Consider the following 18,199-nt stretch of genomic DNA (forward strand, 5'->3'; position numbering starts at 1 on the left):
TTGTGGACCAGGGCATCTGTGATCAGGAGACTGAGTTATCCTCCCGATAATCCTCCCGGCTTCACACTAGCGGCTTTTAAATTGTTCAGTATTTCAGAATCACCACCATCTCAGCATATTAAATATTAAGGGCCTCCCTCAGCGCCCGAATCTTAAAAGTTATTCTCTGTAAAAACTGCACGAGTGTTCCCATGGCACAGAACGTTACAGCGGGGATTTTTGGAAGCAGCATGACTATAAACGTCACTCCCGCCCCTGCCGTTCACAAGGGCCCATTTGCTGTGAAATATTTTGAAAACACAGCTGAAGCGGGGACAGCGCAGAGCGCAAACATGCAAAAATAGGAACGAGCCGAACGTGATGGAAGGAAGTTCAGGAAATGAACATAAACCTAGGGGGAACTACGCAGGCCTGGGGCTGCGGTTCGGCGACCACTGGGGGCCGTTCCCTAGGACTGGGAGGCCTCGCGGGCGGAGGAAGCCGTCGCCTAGCCCGCTTTCTCCCCGCAGCACCGGGAAGCAGTGCCTGCCAGGGCCACAGTCCTCCCAGTCCCAAAAATAGCTACACAAACCGGAGTGGCGCGCTGCCTGCTGCGCAGGGCGGAGCTACAAGCTGCTTATCACCCCAAACCAAAGCGCTCCAGCCGCGCCCGGAGCGCGCCCTTTATAGCCAGTCCCTGGAGCCCCGCCCTAGCAACCGCCCCTAGCAACGCCTAGCTCGAGCGCTCTGCGGTCTTATCGGCCTCCGGCAGGCCTTTCCTGTCCCCTCCCCCACATCAGCTCGCGCGACTCGGGGCCACGTGACTCATTTCCGGAAAGGCGGGGGTGAGTAGAAACGCGGGAGGCGGGGCGCTGGAAGAGGAGTCCTTCCATCATCAAGATGCGACCGGATGGCTGTGTCGCCTAGTGCCTGTCTCAGGCTAGAGGTTCCGTCACCAAACGAAATGGCGGAGGCTTCGGTGGTGGCGTGGGTTCGCGGCCCCGGTACCTTGTGGAAGGCGCTGCCGTGTACCTCGGCTGGGTGCTCCGTGCGCGATGTGATCTACCGACACTGTCAGGAACAGGTGAGGATCACGGTTCCCGGAAGAGAGGGGAAAGATCACCAAGCCAGGCTGGGTGCGTCGTTGGGTGCTTCTGTTCTCTGACCACCTCAGTTTTTGAGGCTGAGATTTCTCCAGTTTCAGGTGCTTCTGACTAATATGGGGTCATTCCTCTCCTATTCTATGGCTGTAGTTGTTTTGCCTCCTCGTTGTAAAACAGCATCCTGTTACGGCGCTTAGTCCAAACATGATTAGAAATTCTCGTTCTGTTTCTTTTATCCCCCCAAATGATACCTTTAAGGTTCTCTTCTTCTTACATTCACATTATGGGTAGGAATATGCCTTCTTACTGACCTGTCAGGAAACCCACCCAGACCAAAGGATGTTTAGAGAAGGATATGGATTCCCTAACAGAGCCAGTCACTCACAGATGTTCTGTTAACGCCATAGGTTCTTAGGCCTCTTCTTTAGACTCTGCCATGTGTATTTATGAAACCCTGGTCAAGTGCTTCTAAAGTTCTAAGCTTTAATTCCCAAATAAGTAAGCTTAACCAGACTATGAGATCGCAAACCTCTGAAATCATCTAAGAAATTTACTGGCTTCTCAGAATCTAATTTTAATCTGGGCATTTGGTCTAAAATGGCTTTTCTTTATGACTACACCTTTCCTGAGTTGTTGTACTCTATTTTCTCTGCCGGTTATGTATAAACATAAATGTTAAAATACCAAATCTGGTCCTAAAGAGACTTGGACCAGGTCCGTGAAGAAGCAATGTGTGCAAATATTTGTACTAAAAAAAAAAAAAAAGCAAGAAAGTATTGCCTTGTAGTCCAGAATGGTCCCAACACATCGGAGGGCTGGTATTGTTAGTGTGCCCCACCACATCCAGCCTTTGTTTTATTCTTCTCTATACTGCGTGCACTGATTCTCGTGATGTGTAAGAAAGGAGGGTGCATTGGTCACAGGAAACTGCACCCAACACAGGAATGACGGGTTCAGCCATTTTTGTTTTCAGTTCAACAAATAGTAACCTAACCTATTATCTGCTGGAAAAATGATTAATAAATAATAATAAATAATAAAATAGTAATCTAACCTATTATCTGCTGGAAAATGATTAATAAAGGCTAAGTTAGGCCTCCTCTAATATCATTAAGGGCATTAAAAACTTGCTCTTGTCTCTAGGAAATTCCCGTGGAATGCTTCTTTGTGAAGTGCAATGGAGTCCTCGCGGCTGCTGGTGACAAGGTGCAGCATGGAGCTGTGTACAGTTTGGAGCCCAGGCTTTGTGGGGGGAAAGGAGGTGGGTGATGCTGATGGCTCTGCAGAGCAATGTCTGCGCTTCTCAGACAGCATGGGAAATGAACACATCTGTTGGTCTCTGGCGTACCAGCCTTGGGTTGCCTTGTGAAATCATTTATACTACGTTTTGGGTAATTTTTTTTTCCAGTATATTCTCTTTGAGAAAAAAATAAGTCTTAACAAATCCCAGCTTCCCCAGCCAGACTGCACTTTGAGAACCTTGGCTCCAAGACTTTAGGGAGGTTAGATGATAAAAGTAACCGTTATTCCTTCCAGTTTGTTGAAGGGCAAGCTTTCAAACAATCATTGCCTGCTTTAATCAAGATTTGTCACCTGTTGTACTCTTCTAAGGGGGACCCAAAGTCATCTTAGGAAACAGTTTTTCCTGGTCAGGTAGATTAAGGTCCTGGCTGTACTGGCAAGGTTAGGAAGAAAGCAAAGAGGGCTAGAGAGATGGCTCAGTGGTTAGGAGCACGCCGTTCTTCTAGAATTCCCAGCAGCCACATGGTAGCTTGCAACTGTCTGTAACTCTAGTTCCTGGGGATCCGTGGCACCCGGCATGCCTGTGGTACACACACCTGAGCATGCAGGCAAAACATCCAGACACATAGCAGAAGCACACAGACGGCACTAAGCTGTGGGTTTCGTTTCTTTGGATGCACAAGTATATTCTTTAAATGTATATTTTCTTTTTTTTTTTTTTGGTTTTTTGAGACAGGGTTTCTCTGTGTAGTCCTGGCTGTCCTGGAACTCACTCTGTAGACCAGGCTGGCCTCAAACTCAGAACTCCGCCTGCACCTGCCTCTGCCTCCCAAGTGCTGGGATTACAGGCGTGCGCTACCACGCCCGGCTAAATATATATTTTCTAAATTTCTTTTTTTTTGAATTATTTATTTTATGTATATGAGTACACTGTAGCTATTAGCTATCTTCAGACACACCAGAGGGCAACAGACCCCATTACAGATGGTTGTAAGCCACCATGAGGTTGCTGGGAATTGAACTCAGGACCTCTGGAAAAGCAGTCAGTGCTCTTAACCAGTGAGCTGTGTCTCCAGGCCTGGCATAAGCATATTCTTAAGTGTTCTCAGAGTCTCTGAGTAGTCGTCCTGCCTGTTGAAATGTGTCCATAAGAAAACAGCATGTCCTTGTATACAGGCAGCTTAAGGTTGTCCTTCCTTTAAACTTAAGAATGAAAAAAACCCTGCCAGGCATGGTGGGCACACCCTTAGCACCAGCACCCAGGAGGCAGAGGCCGGGGTTGGGGGGGGGGGTTCTTAGAGTTTGAGTCCATCCTGTTCTACAGAGTGAGTTCCAGTCAGTCTTGAGATTGGTGGCAAGGGAAGTATATCACATTGTTATAATTATTATTTGTCTTTAAGACAAGGTCTTGAGAAGTAGTAGTTCTAGCTGGCCCCAAACTCCTGGCAATCCTGCTACCTCGGTTTCCCAAATGCTGAGATTATGGGTGGGTGCCGTCATGCCAGGCTCACTTCATAACTTTGAAGTTTTTGGTTTGTTTCCTTGTTAATTTATTTGTGACATTACAACAGGGTCACTGTAGCTAGTCTGATCTTGAACTCACAGTGTAGCCCAGACTGGCCTCAAATTCACTTCAGTTTTCCTCCTTCAACCTTCCCACAGTGCATAGACCAGGCTGGCCTCAGACCCACAGAGATCCACTTGCCTCTGGTTCCTCTCAAGTTGGTTTTAAACACAGTTGATATAGATGCTGCTGGTGGCTGATATGGTGCGTTTCTTACAGCAAGTCACACACAGGCTTTCCTATAGTGAGCCACCACATACATCACCACATGAGTCTTGTAATTCTCTATATGTGGTATATGTGTTCCTGTGCATGTGTGGGTGAGTGTGCTTATGTGGAGGCTGGGGGGTGAATGGGTCGTCTCCCTCCGTCACTCTTCACTTTAACCGCCGAGCCATCTCTCCAGCCCTGGCTAACGCTTTTCATTGATCCTACCTATTCAGTACAGCATTCAAATTGATCTATACCTTAGTTTCCTGGGTAAAAACTTAGATGTTCATCATCTTTTCAAAAAGAAAAAGAAAGAATGGAGTTTATTTTTAGTCTTATAATATAGGTTATTTTTATTAACCTGGCTTGTATTCTTAATCCTCTTATCCATGTATTTTGGTTTCAGGTTTTGGGTCTATGCTTCGAGCACTTGGTGCTCAGATAGAGAAAACAACCAACCGAGAAGCCTGCCGGGATCTCAGTGGGAGGAGATTACGAGATGTCAATCATGAGAAAGCGTAAGCTATCCCCTTTTAGATAAATCTCTGTCTTAGTTGGAGTTTTATTGCTGTGAAGAGACACCACGACCACAGCAACTCTTCTAAAGGCAAATATTTAATTGGGGCTGGCTTATAGTTTCAGAGGTTCAGTCCATGATCAAGGCAGGAAGCACGGCAGTGTGCAGGCAGATGTGGCACTGGAGGAGGAGCCGAGAGTTTTACATCTTCACCTGAAGGCAGCCAGACAAAAACTGTCTTCTCCAGGAAGCCCGGAGGAGACTGATTCCACACTGGTGGAGGCTGAACATAGGAGCTTTCGAAGCCCGCCTACAAGTCTATGCCTTCTAATAGTGCCATTCCCTGTGGCCAAGCTTTCAAGTGCATGAATCTGTGGGGCCAAAACTATTCAAACCACCACAGCCTCACAGTATTGTGGCATTAAACATGACATACCTTTCTGGAGAAGTATTAAAATATGATTAGGAAGCCAGGCGGTGGTGGCGCACGCCTTTAATCCCAGCACTTGGGAGGCAGAGGCAGGTGGATTTTTGAGTTGGAGGCCAACCTGGTCTACAGAGTGAGTTCCAGGACAGCCAGGGCTATACAGAGAAACCTTGTCTCGAAAAAACCAAAATATATATATATGTGTATATATGTATATATATATGATTAGGAGTCCATTAATTGTCTAGGGAACGATTTTTGTATTTAGTCAAGATTCTTGGGGGAGTTCTGGGAAAACCTTGTTAAAAGAATTCCCAATGAAGCACCACAGAGCGAGCATTAGAGAGCAGACATTACCCTCAGGGCATACAGTTTCAAGGTAAGCTTGCTTGGTTTGTCTGTTTATTGTGTTTTTGTTTTTTCGAGACAGGGTTTGTCTCTGTAGCTCTGGCTAATTTTTAGCTCTCTCTGTAGACCAGGGTGGCCTTGAACTCACAGAGCTATGCTTGCCTCTGCCTCCCAGTACTGGGTTTAAAGTTGTTCGACACCATGCCTAGCATAAGTAAACTTGACCCAAGGCAGAAGTGCAAGTGAAACAGTGCTAGAGCAGTGCCGTAGTTTGGTGGTCCTGTGATCACCCGCCCCCAGTGAATAGATAAATCATTGGCAGAAAGTAACAAGCGTGGCGTCCTCAGCTTGACTCTTCTGTACTTTTAAACTACTTGTAGCTAGAGGGTTTTTTGTTTGTTTTTGTTTTCTTTTAATAACATATAAACAGGTAAATACATGTTACTATGACTACAGTGTTATTAAGTAATAAGAGTTTTTTGGAGCTGGAGAGATGGCTCAACGGTTAAGAGCACCAACTGCTCTTGCAGAGGTCCTGAGTTCAATTCCCGGCAGCCAGTTGGCTCACAGCCATTTGTAATGGGGTCCTTGTCCTCTTCTGGTGTGTCTGAAGACAGCAATGGTGTACTCACTTACATAAAATAAATAAATCCTTTTTAAAAAATAAAAGTGTTTTTTAAGTCCTTTGCAGTATGGGGCCGCCTTCGTACGTGTGGTCTGCCATTGATCTAAGCGCTGTGTTACATGTGATGTATGTGACATGTGGGCTACACCATCCAGTTATATCCCCTCCTGTTCCCAGGATGGCTGAGTGGGTAAAACAGCAAGCCGAGCGCGAGGCTGAAAAGGAGCAAAGGCGCCTGGAGAGACTGCAGCGGAAGCTCGCGGAGCCGGCGCACTGCTTCGCCAGCCCAGAATACCAGAGGCAGTGCCACGAGATGGCAGAGCGGCTGGAGGATTCCGTCCTCAAAGGTGAGAGCGAGGGTCCCTCTGCATGCTCTGCTCACAGAGTGCTCACAGTGGTCCTCGAGCATCTTGGAGAAGTGGGAGGAAAGCCTTGGAACCTCCACTCAACACTCCGCACAGCCTGTTACCATGGGCAGACCCTCCACACCCAGCGCTCAGCTCACAGACCAGCATCCGCACGCTTCTCCGGAAATTCCTAGGGTGTCTTAGCCTTGCCTCCAGTGGCTGAGCCATCTTTCCAGTTCATCATCTTTTTTTTTTTTTTTTTTTTTTCTGTGCAGTGTAGGGTTAGGAGAAGTCTTCAAGCGTTGTGTACATATATCAGCATATTCCTTAAAGCAGCCAATGTAGTGTTCTGGGCCTGTCATGAGTCCAGTTTATTTAAAGGGACTTTTCATCAAGAAGACTAGGACAGGAAAGACATGTATGTAAATAACTGTTAGCTGTGAACTTTTAGCCTCAAGTTACAAATTGCACATTGTGTTTTAAAAATACTGTTCTAAGCTAGGTGTAGTGGTACACTTTTAATCCTAGCACTTGTGAGGCAGAGGCAGGTAGATCTCGGTGAGTTGAAGAACACCCTGGTCTACAAATTGAGTTCTAGGACAGCCAGGGCTATACTTAGAAACTCTGCCTTGAAAAACCAAACCAAACCAAACCAAACCAAAACAAAAACCCCAAATCCAGACAGTCTTCTGGCTAGGAGTGTGCAGTGGCCCTCTCACTAGAGCAGTGAGCACAGCGGATCGGGGATCAGGGTCATCTCCAGCTACGCAGTGTCGAGGCTAGCTTGGGCTGACTGAGGAGGCCTGGCCACAGACAATTATGGCTTCATAGCCTTTGAAATTAATCTCATAACCATATAAAAATTTGGTATGATAATTTATATTCATCAGGTGAGGAACGGCCTTAACTAAGTCTGTGTGAAAACGGGAAAGAAACTTGTTACTTTGTATGCTAATTGTTTTTTTTTTTTTAAGAAATTTAAATACAGAGCTTCAGATTATAGATTGTATCCTGACAGAAATTGGTTAAATTTTCCACTTAGGTATGCAGGCTGCCTCCAGCAAGATGGTATCAGCAGAAATCACTGAGACTCGAAAACGGCCAAACAAATCAAAAACGGACCACGGAGCTGGTGCAAAGAAAAAGAAATGCTTTTGGTAAGTCCTTCCTGTTTCCTCCACATTGATCTGGAAGATCTGTGTGACCTTTCTGTCTTGTCTGTTGGCACAAGGGCCAGTTTTCCTTCCGTCCCCTTTCCTCCTGATTTTCTTTTTCCTTTTTTTAATTTTTAAAATTTATATATTTTATGTATATGAGTACACTGTCGCAGACTGCAAACACACCAGAGGAGGGCATCAGATCCCATTACAGATGATTGTGAGCCACCATGTGGTTGCTGGGAATTGAACTCGGGACCTCTGGAAGAGCAGTGCTAGTGCTGTTAACCGCTGAGCCATCTCTCCAGCCCCTGATTTTCTTTTCTTTCTTTTTTTTATTTATGTGAGATAGGGTACGCTCTGTCTGCCAGGCTACTGTTCAACTTTGGAATCCTCCTGCATCAACTTTCTCTGCTCGGGATCACACCCAGCACATGGCCTACCACACCCAGGGCTCAAACAAACAAGCACATTTTTAAGTAGCATTGATGGGAGCTTAAATTTCCAGAGTACTCAGTCCTCAGATGATGTTGATTGGTACCCTGTACACATTAGTAGTGTTTTCTGCCTAGAAGCCATTCAACAGAATCTGAAGAATAAATCGTGTGTGTGTGTGTGTGTGTGTGTGTGTGTGTGTACGTGTGTACACACACGAGCGCCCCCCCCCCCCAAATTTCACTAGAAACTTCCCCTTTCTATATTAATTCCAACTGTTGACAATTGGCACAGTAGAAGCAGTGTGAAGATGCTCGGGTCTGAGGGTGCTGGCAGAAGCAGGGCACTCCTGCCTGGCATCACAGCGGTTGAATGCAGTCCTCTATGTACCTTTCTGAAACTTGCCTGCTTGCCACAGTGAGCTAGCCTGTGCTCTTCCCTTTACACAGAGCCCTCTGCAGGGAGAGGTGTCACGCCCTTCTGCTGCTTCCCACAGGTTGGGCATGGAAGGACTAGAGGCTGCAGAGGGATCCAGTGCTGGAAGCTCAGATGATGACAGCTCAGGTGATGATGGTGACAATGCTCCTGGGACCTCGGAGCCAAGCTGCTGTGCTCTGGAAAATAGCAGAGACGGTGTCGAGGTGGCAGCCGACCATCCAGGCAGTTCTCAGAGCTCGGGCTCTGGTATGCACTCTAAGTTGCCCGAAAGCCTTCAGAATCCTGTGACTGAGCCTGGGCAGGGCGTTTTGGAGAACACAGGAAGTGAGCCAGGAGAGACATCTGACAAGGAGGACAACGAGAGGAAGACCGCCACAGGAACAGAGGTGACCCCAGCAAGGAAGGAAACAGAGAGTCCTGAGCCCATAGAGAAGGACCAAATGACCGGAATGTCTGTTGGGGACAGAGCTGCCACGACTTTGTCTGAAGACAGGAAAAGCGTCCCTGCTGCTAACCTGGGGGGAAGCGTCTCAGGAGACACAGTATGTTGGGGTTTTGTTTTGTTTTCACTCTTAAAAAAAAAAAAAGGCTTGGGAGTGGTGTGTTCTGCATGCTTTTAGTCTCAGCACTCAGGAGGCAAAGGCAGGCCAATCTCTTGAGTTCGAGGCCGGCCTGGTCTGCAGAGTGAGTTTCCAGGGCAGCCAGGTTTACACAGAGAAATAAAAAAACAAACAAACAAACAAACAAAAAAACAAGCTGGACAGTGGTGGCGCACATCTTTAATCCCAGCACTTGGGAGGCAGAGGCAGGTGGATTTCTGAGTTCGAGGCCAGCCTGGTCTGCAGAGTGAGTTCCAGGACAACCAGGGCTACACAGAGAAACCCTGTCTTGAAAAACCAAAAAAAAAGGGGGGGGGGGGGGCTTGGATCTTCTGGGAATCAAAGTCCTCTGGACAGGCAGGTGGTGCCCTTAGCCTCCAAGGCGGCCATCTCCATCCCTTTAGTCTGGTTGGTTTTTTGTTTTGCTTTGTTTTGTTTTGTTGAGATAGGGGCTCACTTCTGTGTCTGGTTTGTAACTCTAATCCAGGCTGCCTTGAATTTAGGGTAATTTCTTCTCAGCCTTCTAAATCTGTGATTACAGAGTAATCTGCTGTAGGGTTTTTTGGGAGTGTGGGGTTGGGGTGGGAGAAGTGTCTGATCTACACAGTAAATGGTTAAGATGCAGATGTGCCTTCTCCCCAACCACTGCTCAGTGAAAACAGTTATCCCACAGGTGATTAGGCTTGTCCCCTCTAAGCTCTGAAATTACACTCTTCTGCCACTAGGTGGTGTCCTTGGTGCCATGTTTATCTGTTCTAAGATAGGGCTTAACACATGGCTTCTTTTTCTTTTTCTTCTTTTTCTTTTTCTTCTTTTTCTTCTTCTTTTCCTTTTTCTTCTTTTTCTTTTTCTTCTTTTTCTTCTTCTTTTCCTTTTTCTTCTTTTTCTTTTTCTTTGTCTTTGTCTCTTCCTCCCCCTCCTTCTCCCTCTCCTCCCCCTCCTCCTTGTTTTGTTTTGTTTTTTGTTGTTGTTGATTGTTTTATGGTTGAAAAGGTATTAATGTAGGTAGGAGGGAGAATACAGCCAGAGGCGTCTGACAAGGGTCCACATTGAACTGGGCCGCGGGGAGTTGGGGTATAGAGTGGGGAGGAACGGAGGGCAGGTGCACCCCATAGTGAAGCTGAGGACACAGAGAGCCGAGAGCGCGGGTGCCTGCCTGGATCCTAGCCTGTCTTAGACGGGCCTTCCAGCTCCTTTTCCCAGCTTCTCTTGTCTATAGAAACCTGCCTTTGTTACAGAGACAGGAGGATGAGGAGTTCAAAGCCAGCTTCAGCTACATAAACAAATTCAAGATTAACTTTGAGTACTGAATGAGATCCCAGTGTGGAACTGAGGGGAGGTTGTATGTATTATTGTTGTGAATGTTTCTAGATACAGAGATGTCAGTCAAGTCAGTAGCAGGGTGAAAGTACAATGAATGGCACTTCCTTAAAAATAGAAGGTGGAATACCCAAAACATAATCCACACATCAAATGAGGTACAAGAAGAAAGGAGGAGTGGCCCCTGGTTCTGGAAAGACTCAGTGAAGTAGTATTCCGCAAAACCAGAACGGGGAAGTGGGAAGGGGTGGGTGGGAGGACAGGGGAAGAGAAGGGGGCGTATAGGACTTTCGGCGAGTGGGGGGGCTAGAAAAGGGAAATCATTTGAAATGTAAATAAATTATATCGAATAAAAAAAAAATAGAAGGTGGTCGCCATCTAGTCTTCAGAGGAAGGGGCGGGGCTGGCTCCCTTCAATGTTTCCTTTTCCCATCAGGCTCTGGGTCTGGAAGCTGTGGATCTGTCTGCATTCAGCTCTGCAGCCGAGTTGGAGTCGCTGGGTTTGGAGAGGCTCAAGTGTGAACTGATGGCCCTCGGGCTGAAGTGCGGGGGCACCCTGCAGGAGCGCGCAGCCAGGCTCTTCGCTGTCAGGGGCCTCGCCAAGGAGCTCATTGACCCAGCATTGTTTGCCAAGCCTTGGAAAGGGAAGAAGAAGTAAATGTCCACCAGAGGCGCTGCTGGTGCTCGACACTCTGCCCATGTCACAGACTTGTGGCCAGCGTTCCTTTTGATACTAAAAGCCACTTTTTTAATAATTTGGTTCTAACTAGTCTCTTCTCAGTGGTACCTGGGCTTGAGGTTGCATTGGAGGAGAAAAGTTTTGTATGTTATTTTTAGTTTTCGATATTTTTTTATAAGAGCCTTATTCTGAAGCCCAGACTGACCAAGAAGGGCGTAGTTCACTTTAGTCTCAAACTTGCAGTGATCCTCCTGTCTCAGGCATGAGCTGCTGCTATACCTGCTTTGTCAGAGGTTTATACATTTCTTTGACTTTATATATTGTACCACTTGGGTAAGATAATTTCAAGAAATTTATTTGTGTAACCTAAAGCAGTCATGTTTGTAGATACAATTATTCATAACTTTTATTTTTAAAATTTGTTTTTCTCTCTCTAGTAGTGTGTGCATGTGTTACCTGGGATGGGTGGAGCCCTGCTGCCCCCAGGCCTCTCACATTGGGTTTTTTCCAGCTGGAGGCCTGGTTTATTTGGTTTACAAAGAATCTGTTTTGGCTTTGTGGACTTTTCTCAGTTGCTGATCTTATTGGCTTTTGAATTTTATTTCCTCTCCTACCTGCCTTGTGTGTATCATTTTTCTTTAGCTCCTTCAGTCTTGATCACTGATTATAGATTTTATTTTTTTTATTATTATTATTTTTTTTTTTTTTAGTGTATTTCCCAGTTAGCAAATATTTGTATTTTCTGTAAATGTTTTATTGATACTGACTGTTCAGGACAGACGGTACCGGCATTGGGCATTGGAGGATTTTTTTATGACTGACCCAGGATAGGGTGTGACGGGTCCCTGCCATGTGTTGGTGGGAAGAACATGCACTCAGTTGGCAGCAGGGTGCGCTCTGGAACACCTGTTCTGTGAGGGCTTGGTCAGATCATTCGGATGACCTGCCCTTGCTGGTTTATTTTCATAAGGAACTAAGAGAAAACTCAAATCTCAATTATGATTGTGGCAATTGCCTTTTTTTGAGATTAAAAATAACTTCACTAGCATTTGCTAAATTGTTGGTTGTCTAGTAATTCATTGATTTTATATTCATATATTTCAGCATTACCTTAAAATGTCTGGCTCTGATGGGTTTTGGATTTTTTTCATCTGACAATTCACACACACGGACACAGCGTGTCCTGATCAGGTCCACCGTGTTTGTGTTTTTCCTTTAGCTCTTCTGTTTTCACTCTCTATCTTAAGGCTGCTGTTAGTTCACTCCTCTTGTACTTACTGAACGGTGTATCATGAAGTTCCCGTCATCTCTGTGAGCTCCCTGTTCTTCTGTAGTACCTGAAGCACGGACTCCAGCTTTGTCTTCGTTTCCACAGCACTGTGTTCTCTTCCTCCCTCCTTGCTCCTCCTGTCTACGGTGGCTTTCTACACACAGCAGCATTGTCTCTCATTTGTGTCTGTTCTGACTTGTCATCATCGGCGTCCTCATCATCTGGTCCCTGTCTCTGATGACAGGCCGGTGGTGAGTCACATGGTTGTCTCAGTCGTGACGTTTTCTCTGGGGAGTTTTCAGGTGTGCCTAATGTGGTCTGCTTATCTGCCCTGGAGTTCTGTGAGCTTCATGGTTTTGTATATTTATTCCATTCATTAAATTTGGAAACATTTTAAGCTGTTGTTTTGTTTTTGTTTTTCCCCAGATATCCCGGCCCTGTCCTGACATTGTCTCTCTATTCTCTCTGGGAATTATACAGATATGATAGCCCGCTACTTAACTGTGGCTCCCCTAAGTCACCAAGTCTGCCAATGTCCCCCACTCCCATCCAAACAATTCTATTCCATGATTGTCCAGTTTCTGTGATGTAACCAAGCTGCTAAGAGTCTCTGAGGCAAAGTTGCCTGGTAGAGAGAGGGGTCTGGAAGCCTCAGGATCCCCACTGTGCAGCTTCCAGAGTGGGGCTCCAGAGGAGCAGGCTAGAGGCTCCAGGTGTGCCTCCCAGCAAGAAAGAGATGAATTTCTGTTGTTTGAGGAGGATCACTTTTCTATAGTGTGGGTATCTGACCCCTCCTTTCATACTGTACTGACTGGTTTTGTGTCACCTTAACACAAGCTACAGTCATCAAAGAGGAAGGAACCTCAGTTAAGGAAATGCCTCTGAGATCTAGCTGTAAGGCATTTTCTCAATTAGTGATCAGGGGTGAGCCTAGCACGGTGTGGATGGGGCCATCCCTGGGCTGTTGGTCCCGGGTTCTATAAGAAGTGAGGCTGAATAAGCAGGGAAGCAAGCCAGAAAGCAGCACTCCTCCCTGCCCTCTGCGTCAGCCCTACCGTCAGGTTCCTGCCCCGTGTGAGTTCCTGTCCTGACCTCTTTGAGTGATGAACAGCAATGTGGAAGTGTGAGCTAAATAAACTGACAGGGTTTGGATTTTTTCCTTTCCCAAGTCGTTTTGGTCATGGTATTTCATCACACTGACAGAAACTTAAGACACATAACTATGTAGGTATCAATTTGAACCTTAAAAGGCCATTTGAAAGGGCCAGGTATGAGGGCATGTAGTTGCTGGGATTTGAACTCAGGACCTCTGGAAGAGCAAGTAGCCAGTGCTATTAACGGCCGAGCCATGTCTCCAGCCTCGGCTTGCGCTTTGTAATGCCAGGTGCTGAAGAGTCAAGGAAGGATTGCTTGATCCCTCAAGTTTGGAGGCCAGCCTTAGCAAAATGACAATACCCTATGGCGTTCTTGTTCTGTGTGGTCTTGACCTTGCCAGAGCAGAGCTGGGTGACCAGACTAGGAAAACTGCCTGTGATATCCCTTTATGAAGGGAGTGTCACGTATAGCAGAGAGGTGACATGGTTTACAGGCTATTTAAATCTAACACATCTTGGTGGGTTTGGCATGCTGGTACACACTGTGGCCCTAGCACTTGGAGGCCAGGGCAGGGAGGTGGAGAGTTTGGAATCAGCCTGGCTATACAAAGAAACTCTGTGTCACAAACACCCAGTAAGCCTTAAATAATAAAAGCTGGGACTATCGCTCAGTGATAGTGTCTAGGGATGTGGTGTCGGGTTTCATTCCCAGAGTGCAGGGGATAAAGCTTCTCGAAATGAAAAAAATATGAAGTAATAAGGGGTGTTGACAGAGGCACGCGCCTTGGGAGTGCAATTCTGGCTGTTGCATTGGGTCTGCTAGAAACCTCCGAGCTTGCCAAGTGGCCCGCTTGGCCCACTTGGTTGGCTAGTCTGGGAAGGCAAGGCCCATCTTGGCCCTTGAGGTTCAGTCTTTCAGGACGGCTCCCACACTGTTTCCAGCTGTGGGTCTCAGTGAAAGGAGGCTGCAGGCTCTGTGGACCTATGCTTCCAACATCTATAAACTCAGTAAAACTAGGGAGAACGTGCACCCAGGTGCTTTCCTCAAGAGTGCTGGGACAGAACATCCAAAGATGTTCACAGAGATGTCACCATTACCACTCTTTGACTCAAAGTGCCAAAGGCAAATCCCTCTGTGGATGTCTGTTTTATGTAAGGAAAATGGACCTCTCCTCGTGTGGATACACAGACAGAGTTCTATTTCTTTAGTGTCTGGTACATAAAAAGTGCTGTGCCTCATTTGCAGACTGGATTAATGTATTGTGATATTCTAATGGTGTATTCTATAAGCAACAGAGTCCCAAACACACTCACCGTCCTCAGGACGTTTGAGCACTGTACCTTCGCTCAGAAACCTCCCGTAGCTAGGCATGTGCCTTTGAAGGATTTTGAGAAAACTTACTGGAACCATCTTACCAAATGCAACTCAGCTGAAGGCGGAAGCATGAAGCGAGTCTGCAGGAAGGGAGATGGTCACCACCAGCCCTGGACAATGCCATCTGCTCCTAGGCATGGTTGCATGCCCTGTGAGCCCAGCATGGGGGTGGGGCGGGGGAGGGTAGGGGAGAGCTGGAGAATTTGAGGGCAGACTAGGCTACTTAATAAGATCCTGTCTCAAACTAATTAAAGCTGAGCGCTGTGCACACCTTTAATCCCAGCACTCGGGAGGCAGAGACAAGTGGATCTCTTGAGTCCCAGGTCACCCTGGTCTACAAAGGGAATTATAGGACAAGTGTCTTAGTTAGGCTTTTACTGCTGTGAGCAGATACTATGACCAAGGCAAGTCTTATAAAGAACAACATTTAATTGGGGCTGGCTTACAGGTTGAGAGGTTCAGTCCATTATCATCGAGATGGGAGCATGGCGGCATCCAGGCAGGCGTGGTGCAGGAGATGCTAAGAGTTCTACATCTTCATCTGAAGGCTGCTATGGAAGATTGACTTCCAGGTAGCTAGGATGAGGGTCTTAAAGCCCAAGCCCACAGTGACATGTCTACACCTTGGGCCAATCATATATAAACCATCACGTTGCACTCCCTGGCTATTTTATCATAGGCTTGTTTAAACACTTGAGTCTATGGGGCCACACCTACATATAGCATAATAAAAAATACATTTAGTTCAACTTCCAAAGTCCCTATAGTCTATAGCAGACTCAAAAAATTCCAAAGTTCAAAGTCTCTTCTGAGATCTATCCAGTCACTTCACTGTAAAACCCAAAGCAAGACAGGAAACCAGCTGGGCAAACTCCAAACTCTGTATCTCTACGTCTGATGGCCAAGTGGTCTTCAGATCTCCAACTTTCATCATTGTTGACTGCAACAAGCTTCTTTCACCTGGGCTGGTTCCACTCCCTATTGGCAGCTTTCCTTGGCAGAGAGCCCATGCCTCTGGCATCTTGAACATCTTGGGGTTTCCATGGCAACTTCAATGTTACAGCTTCTTGTTTCAATGTCTGGGGTCCACACATGATCTTCTGGGCTCCTCCAAGGGGCTGGCATCACTTCTCCAGCTCTGTCCTCTGTAGCACTCTAAACTCAGATGGATCCACCCCAGTGCTGGCGCTGTTCTTGGTGATCATCCCGTGGTACTGGCATCTCCAATACCAATAGGGGTCTTCGACTACAACTAGGCTTCACCAATAGCCTCTTATAGGCTCTCTTTATGGTGCCAAGCTTCAACTCCTTTGCAAGACCCCTTCAGTCCTGGGTTGTCAACTACAACTGGGGCTGCACCTTCACCGAAGCTATGGCTTTTCACAGTGCCAAGCCTCAGCTGTTCTCCATGACCCCTTCATGCCTTCAAAATCATGATCACCAGAGTGATTCTCACACATTACCGAGTCCAGCTACAGCAGGAGGTACAACCTTGACTATCTCTGGAACACAGCCTCTGTGCTCTCAGAAACCTTTTCCAGAAGCTTTCACCTAAGTGATGCTGGTCTCTTCTTAATCACTACTAATTTCTTAGCTCCCGCTCACCAACATCAGTTGTCCCAGGAGTCCCTTTCATTCTTGATTATGAAGCCAGAGCCACATGGCCACAGCTGCCAAGTTCTGCTGCTGCTGGAGCTGGAACACGGCTCCCTTGTTCTATTTCATTATAACTTTCTGTTTTCCAACTCCTTCACTGCCTGAGCTTGGCTGTCCTGGAACTTGCTCTGTAGACTTTGAACTCAGAGATCTGCTTGACTCTGTCTCCTGAATGCTGGGATTGAAGGTGTGATCCACCATGCCTTGATTTAAGCTGTTCTTCACCTACAACCTGCTCTGTCCCAGGCTGGCCTTGAACTCAGAGAACTGCTCGCCTTTGCCTCCTGGAATTAAAAGCTTGTTCTGCCGTGCCTGGACCTAAATTTAGCCAGGTGGGATCTTGCACCAAGGTCACCACTCTCTTAATTAGTTTAATATCCTTGAACACAGGATTCGGCTCCATTTCACTTCTGGGTGCCCCTTTAATACTGGAACCATGCAGTTTATATTTTTTCTTTCTCAGCTTGCTGTGCTTGTTCAAAATATTCTTCATGATACTTAACCAGAGAACAGGGTCTATGCTGGGCGTTTCTGAGACTTCCTTTGTCAGTGAAATTAATATAAATCTTTTTTCTTAGCCTCAGGTAGACTCTTCAGATAAGGGCAAAAAGCAGCCACATTCTTCACCAAAATATCACAAAAACAGTCTCTTGGCCACATATTCAAATTCTTCTCTGAAACCTCTAGAGCCAGGCTTCCACAATTCAAATCACCCTTAGCAACAAAGTCTTTCATAGTCCTACTAGGATGGCCCACTAAGCCGCACTTAAAGCAATCTATTGCTTTCCAAATCCAATGTCCCAAAAATCCACATTCTTCCAAACAAAAGCATGGTCAGGCTTATCACAGCAATACCTCAGTCCCTGGATACAACTTCTGTCTTAGTTAGGGTTTTACTGCTGTGAACAGACACGAAGACCAAGGCAACTCTCAGTAGGACAACATTTAATTGGGGCTGGCTTACAGGTTCAGAGGTTCAGTCCATTATCACCAAGGCGGGAGCATGGCAGCATCCAGGCAGGCATGGAGCTGGAGGAGCTGAGAGTTCTTCACCTTCATCTGAAGGCAAATAGGAGACTGGCTTCCAAGCAGCTTGGACAAGAGTCTTAAAGCCCACGCCCACAGTGACACACCTACTCCAGCATGGCCATACCTCCAAAACCTATCACAACAGGCAGGGCTACACAAAGACCTTGTCTTGAAAAAACAACACTAAACAACAAAATTGTGGGCTAGAAAGACTTCTTGTGGCCACTAGAGTGGGCTGTGTACCAGGTTGCAAGGGAACTGGGGCGAGGGGAAGCCCAGAAATGGCGGAGCCTGAGACAGTGCTGTGGGTTCACCGTAGGCGGGGCACTGGCTTCCCAGAAGCTTGTGGCCCCCAACCCCACCTGCTGTGGGCAGTGATGGTGAGGGAAGCCGGCCTGAACTTGACAGGGCTGTTTAACTTTGTGGTGCTGGGAACTGAACTTCAAACCTTAGCTAGGTGAGTGTTCTACCTGTGAGCTCTACCCAGCCCTCTCTCTCTCTTAGCTTTTCTGATTCCACTTATTTTCTTTCTACAGGTCATAAATAAAGCACTTACAGGCATGGTCTACATTCTACACAACTCTATTCCTCCTCTCTGACACACTATCCTGACATCTGCTGTTTTCTGTTTTGTTTTAGCTGGGGGGATTTGAGAATGTATTGAGTAGGTTCCACTGACGTTTTATTTTTGAGCTATCAAGACGAATCTTGGTGGAGTATCCATTGCTCCAAGGCCTTGGTATTGCCTGGTCTCTGGATGCACAGCCTTGGCCTCTATGTCATTC

At 46.6% G+C, this 18,199-nt stretch overlaps 1 protein-coding gene across 1 annotated transcript; it reads left to right on the plus strand.

The window, feature by feature from the left end:
* The first annotated feature begins 855 nt into the window (after positions 1-855).
* Sde2 (SDE2 telomere maintenance homolog) lies at positions 856-12,657 on the plus strand. The gene is made up of 7 exons (XM_052200501.1): positions 856-1,063; positions 2,226-2,343; positions 4,505-4,616; positions 6,193-6,362; positions 7,405-7,519; positions 8,451-8,934; positions 10,748-12,657. Exons 1-7 carry the CDS (start codon positions 890-892, stop codon positions 10,967-10,969), a joined length of 1,395 nt encoding a protein of 464 aa, XP_052056461.1. The 5' UTR covers positions 856-889; the 3' UTR covers positions 10,970-12,657.
* The last annotated feature ends 5,542 nt before the right edge of the window (positions 12,658-18,199 follow it).

This window comes from Apodemus sylvaticus, chromosome 12 (genome assembly GCF_947179515.1).
Source record: "Apodemus sylvaticus chromosome 12, mApoSyl1.1, whole genome shotgun sequence".
Taxonomy (NCBI): domain Eukaryota; kingdom Metazoa; phylum Chordata; class Mammalia; order Rodentia; family Muridae; genus Apodemus; species Apodemus sylvaticus.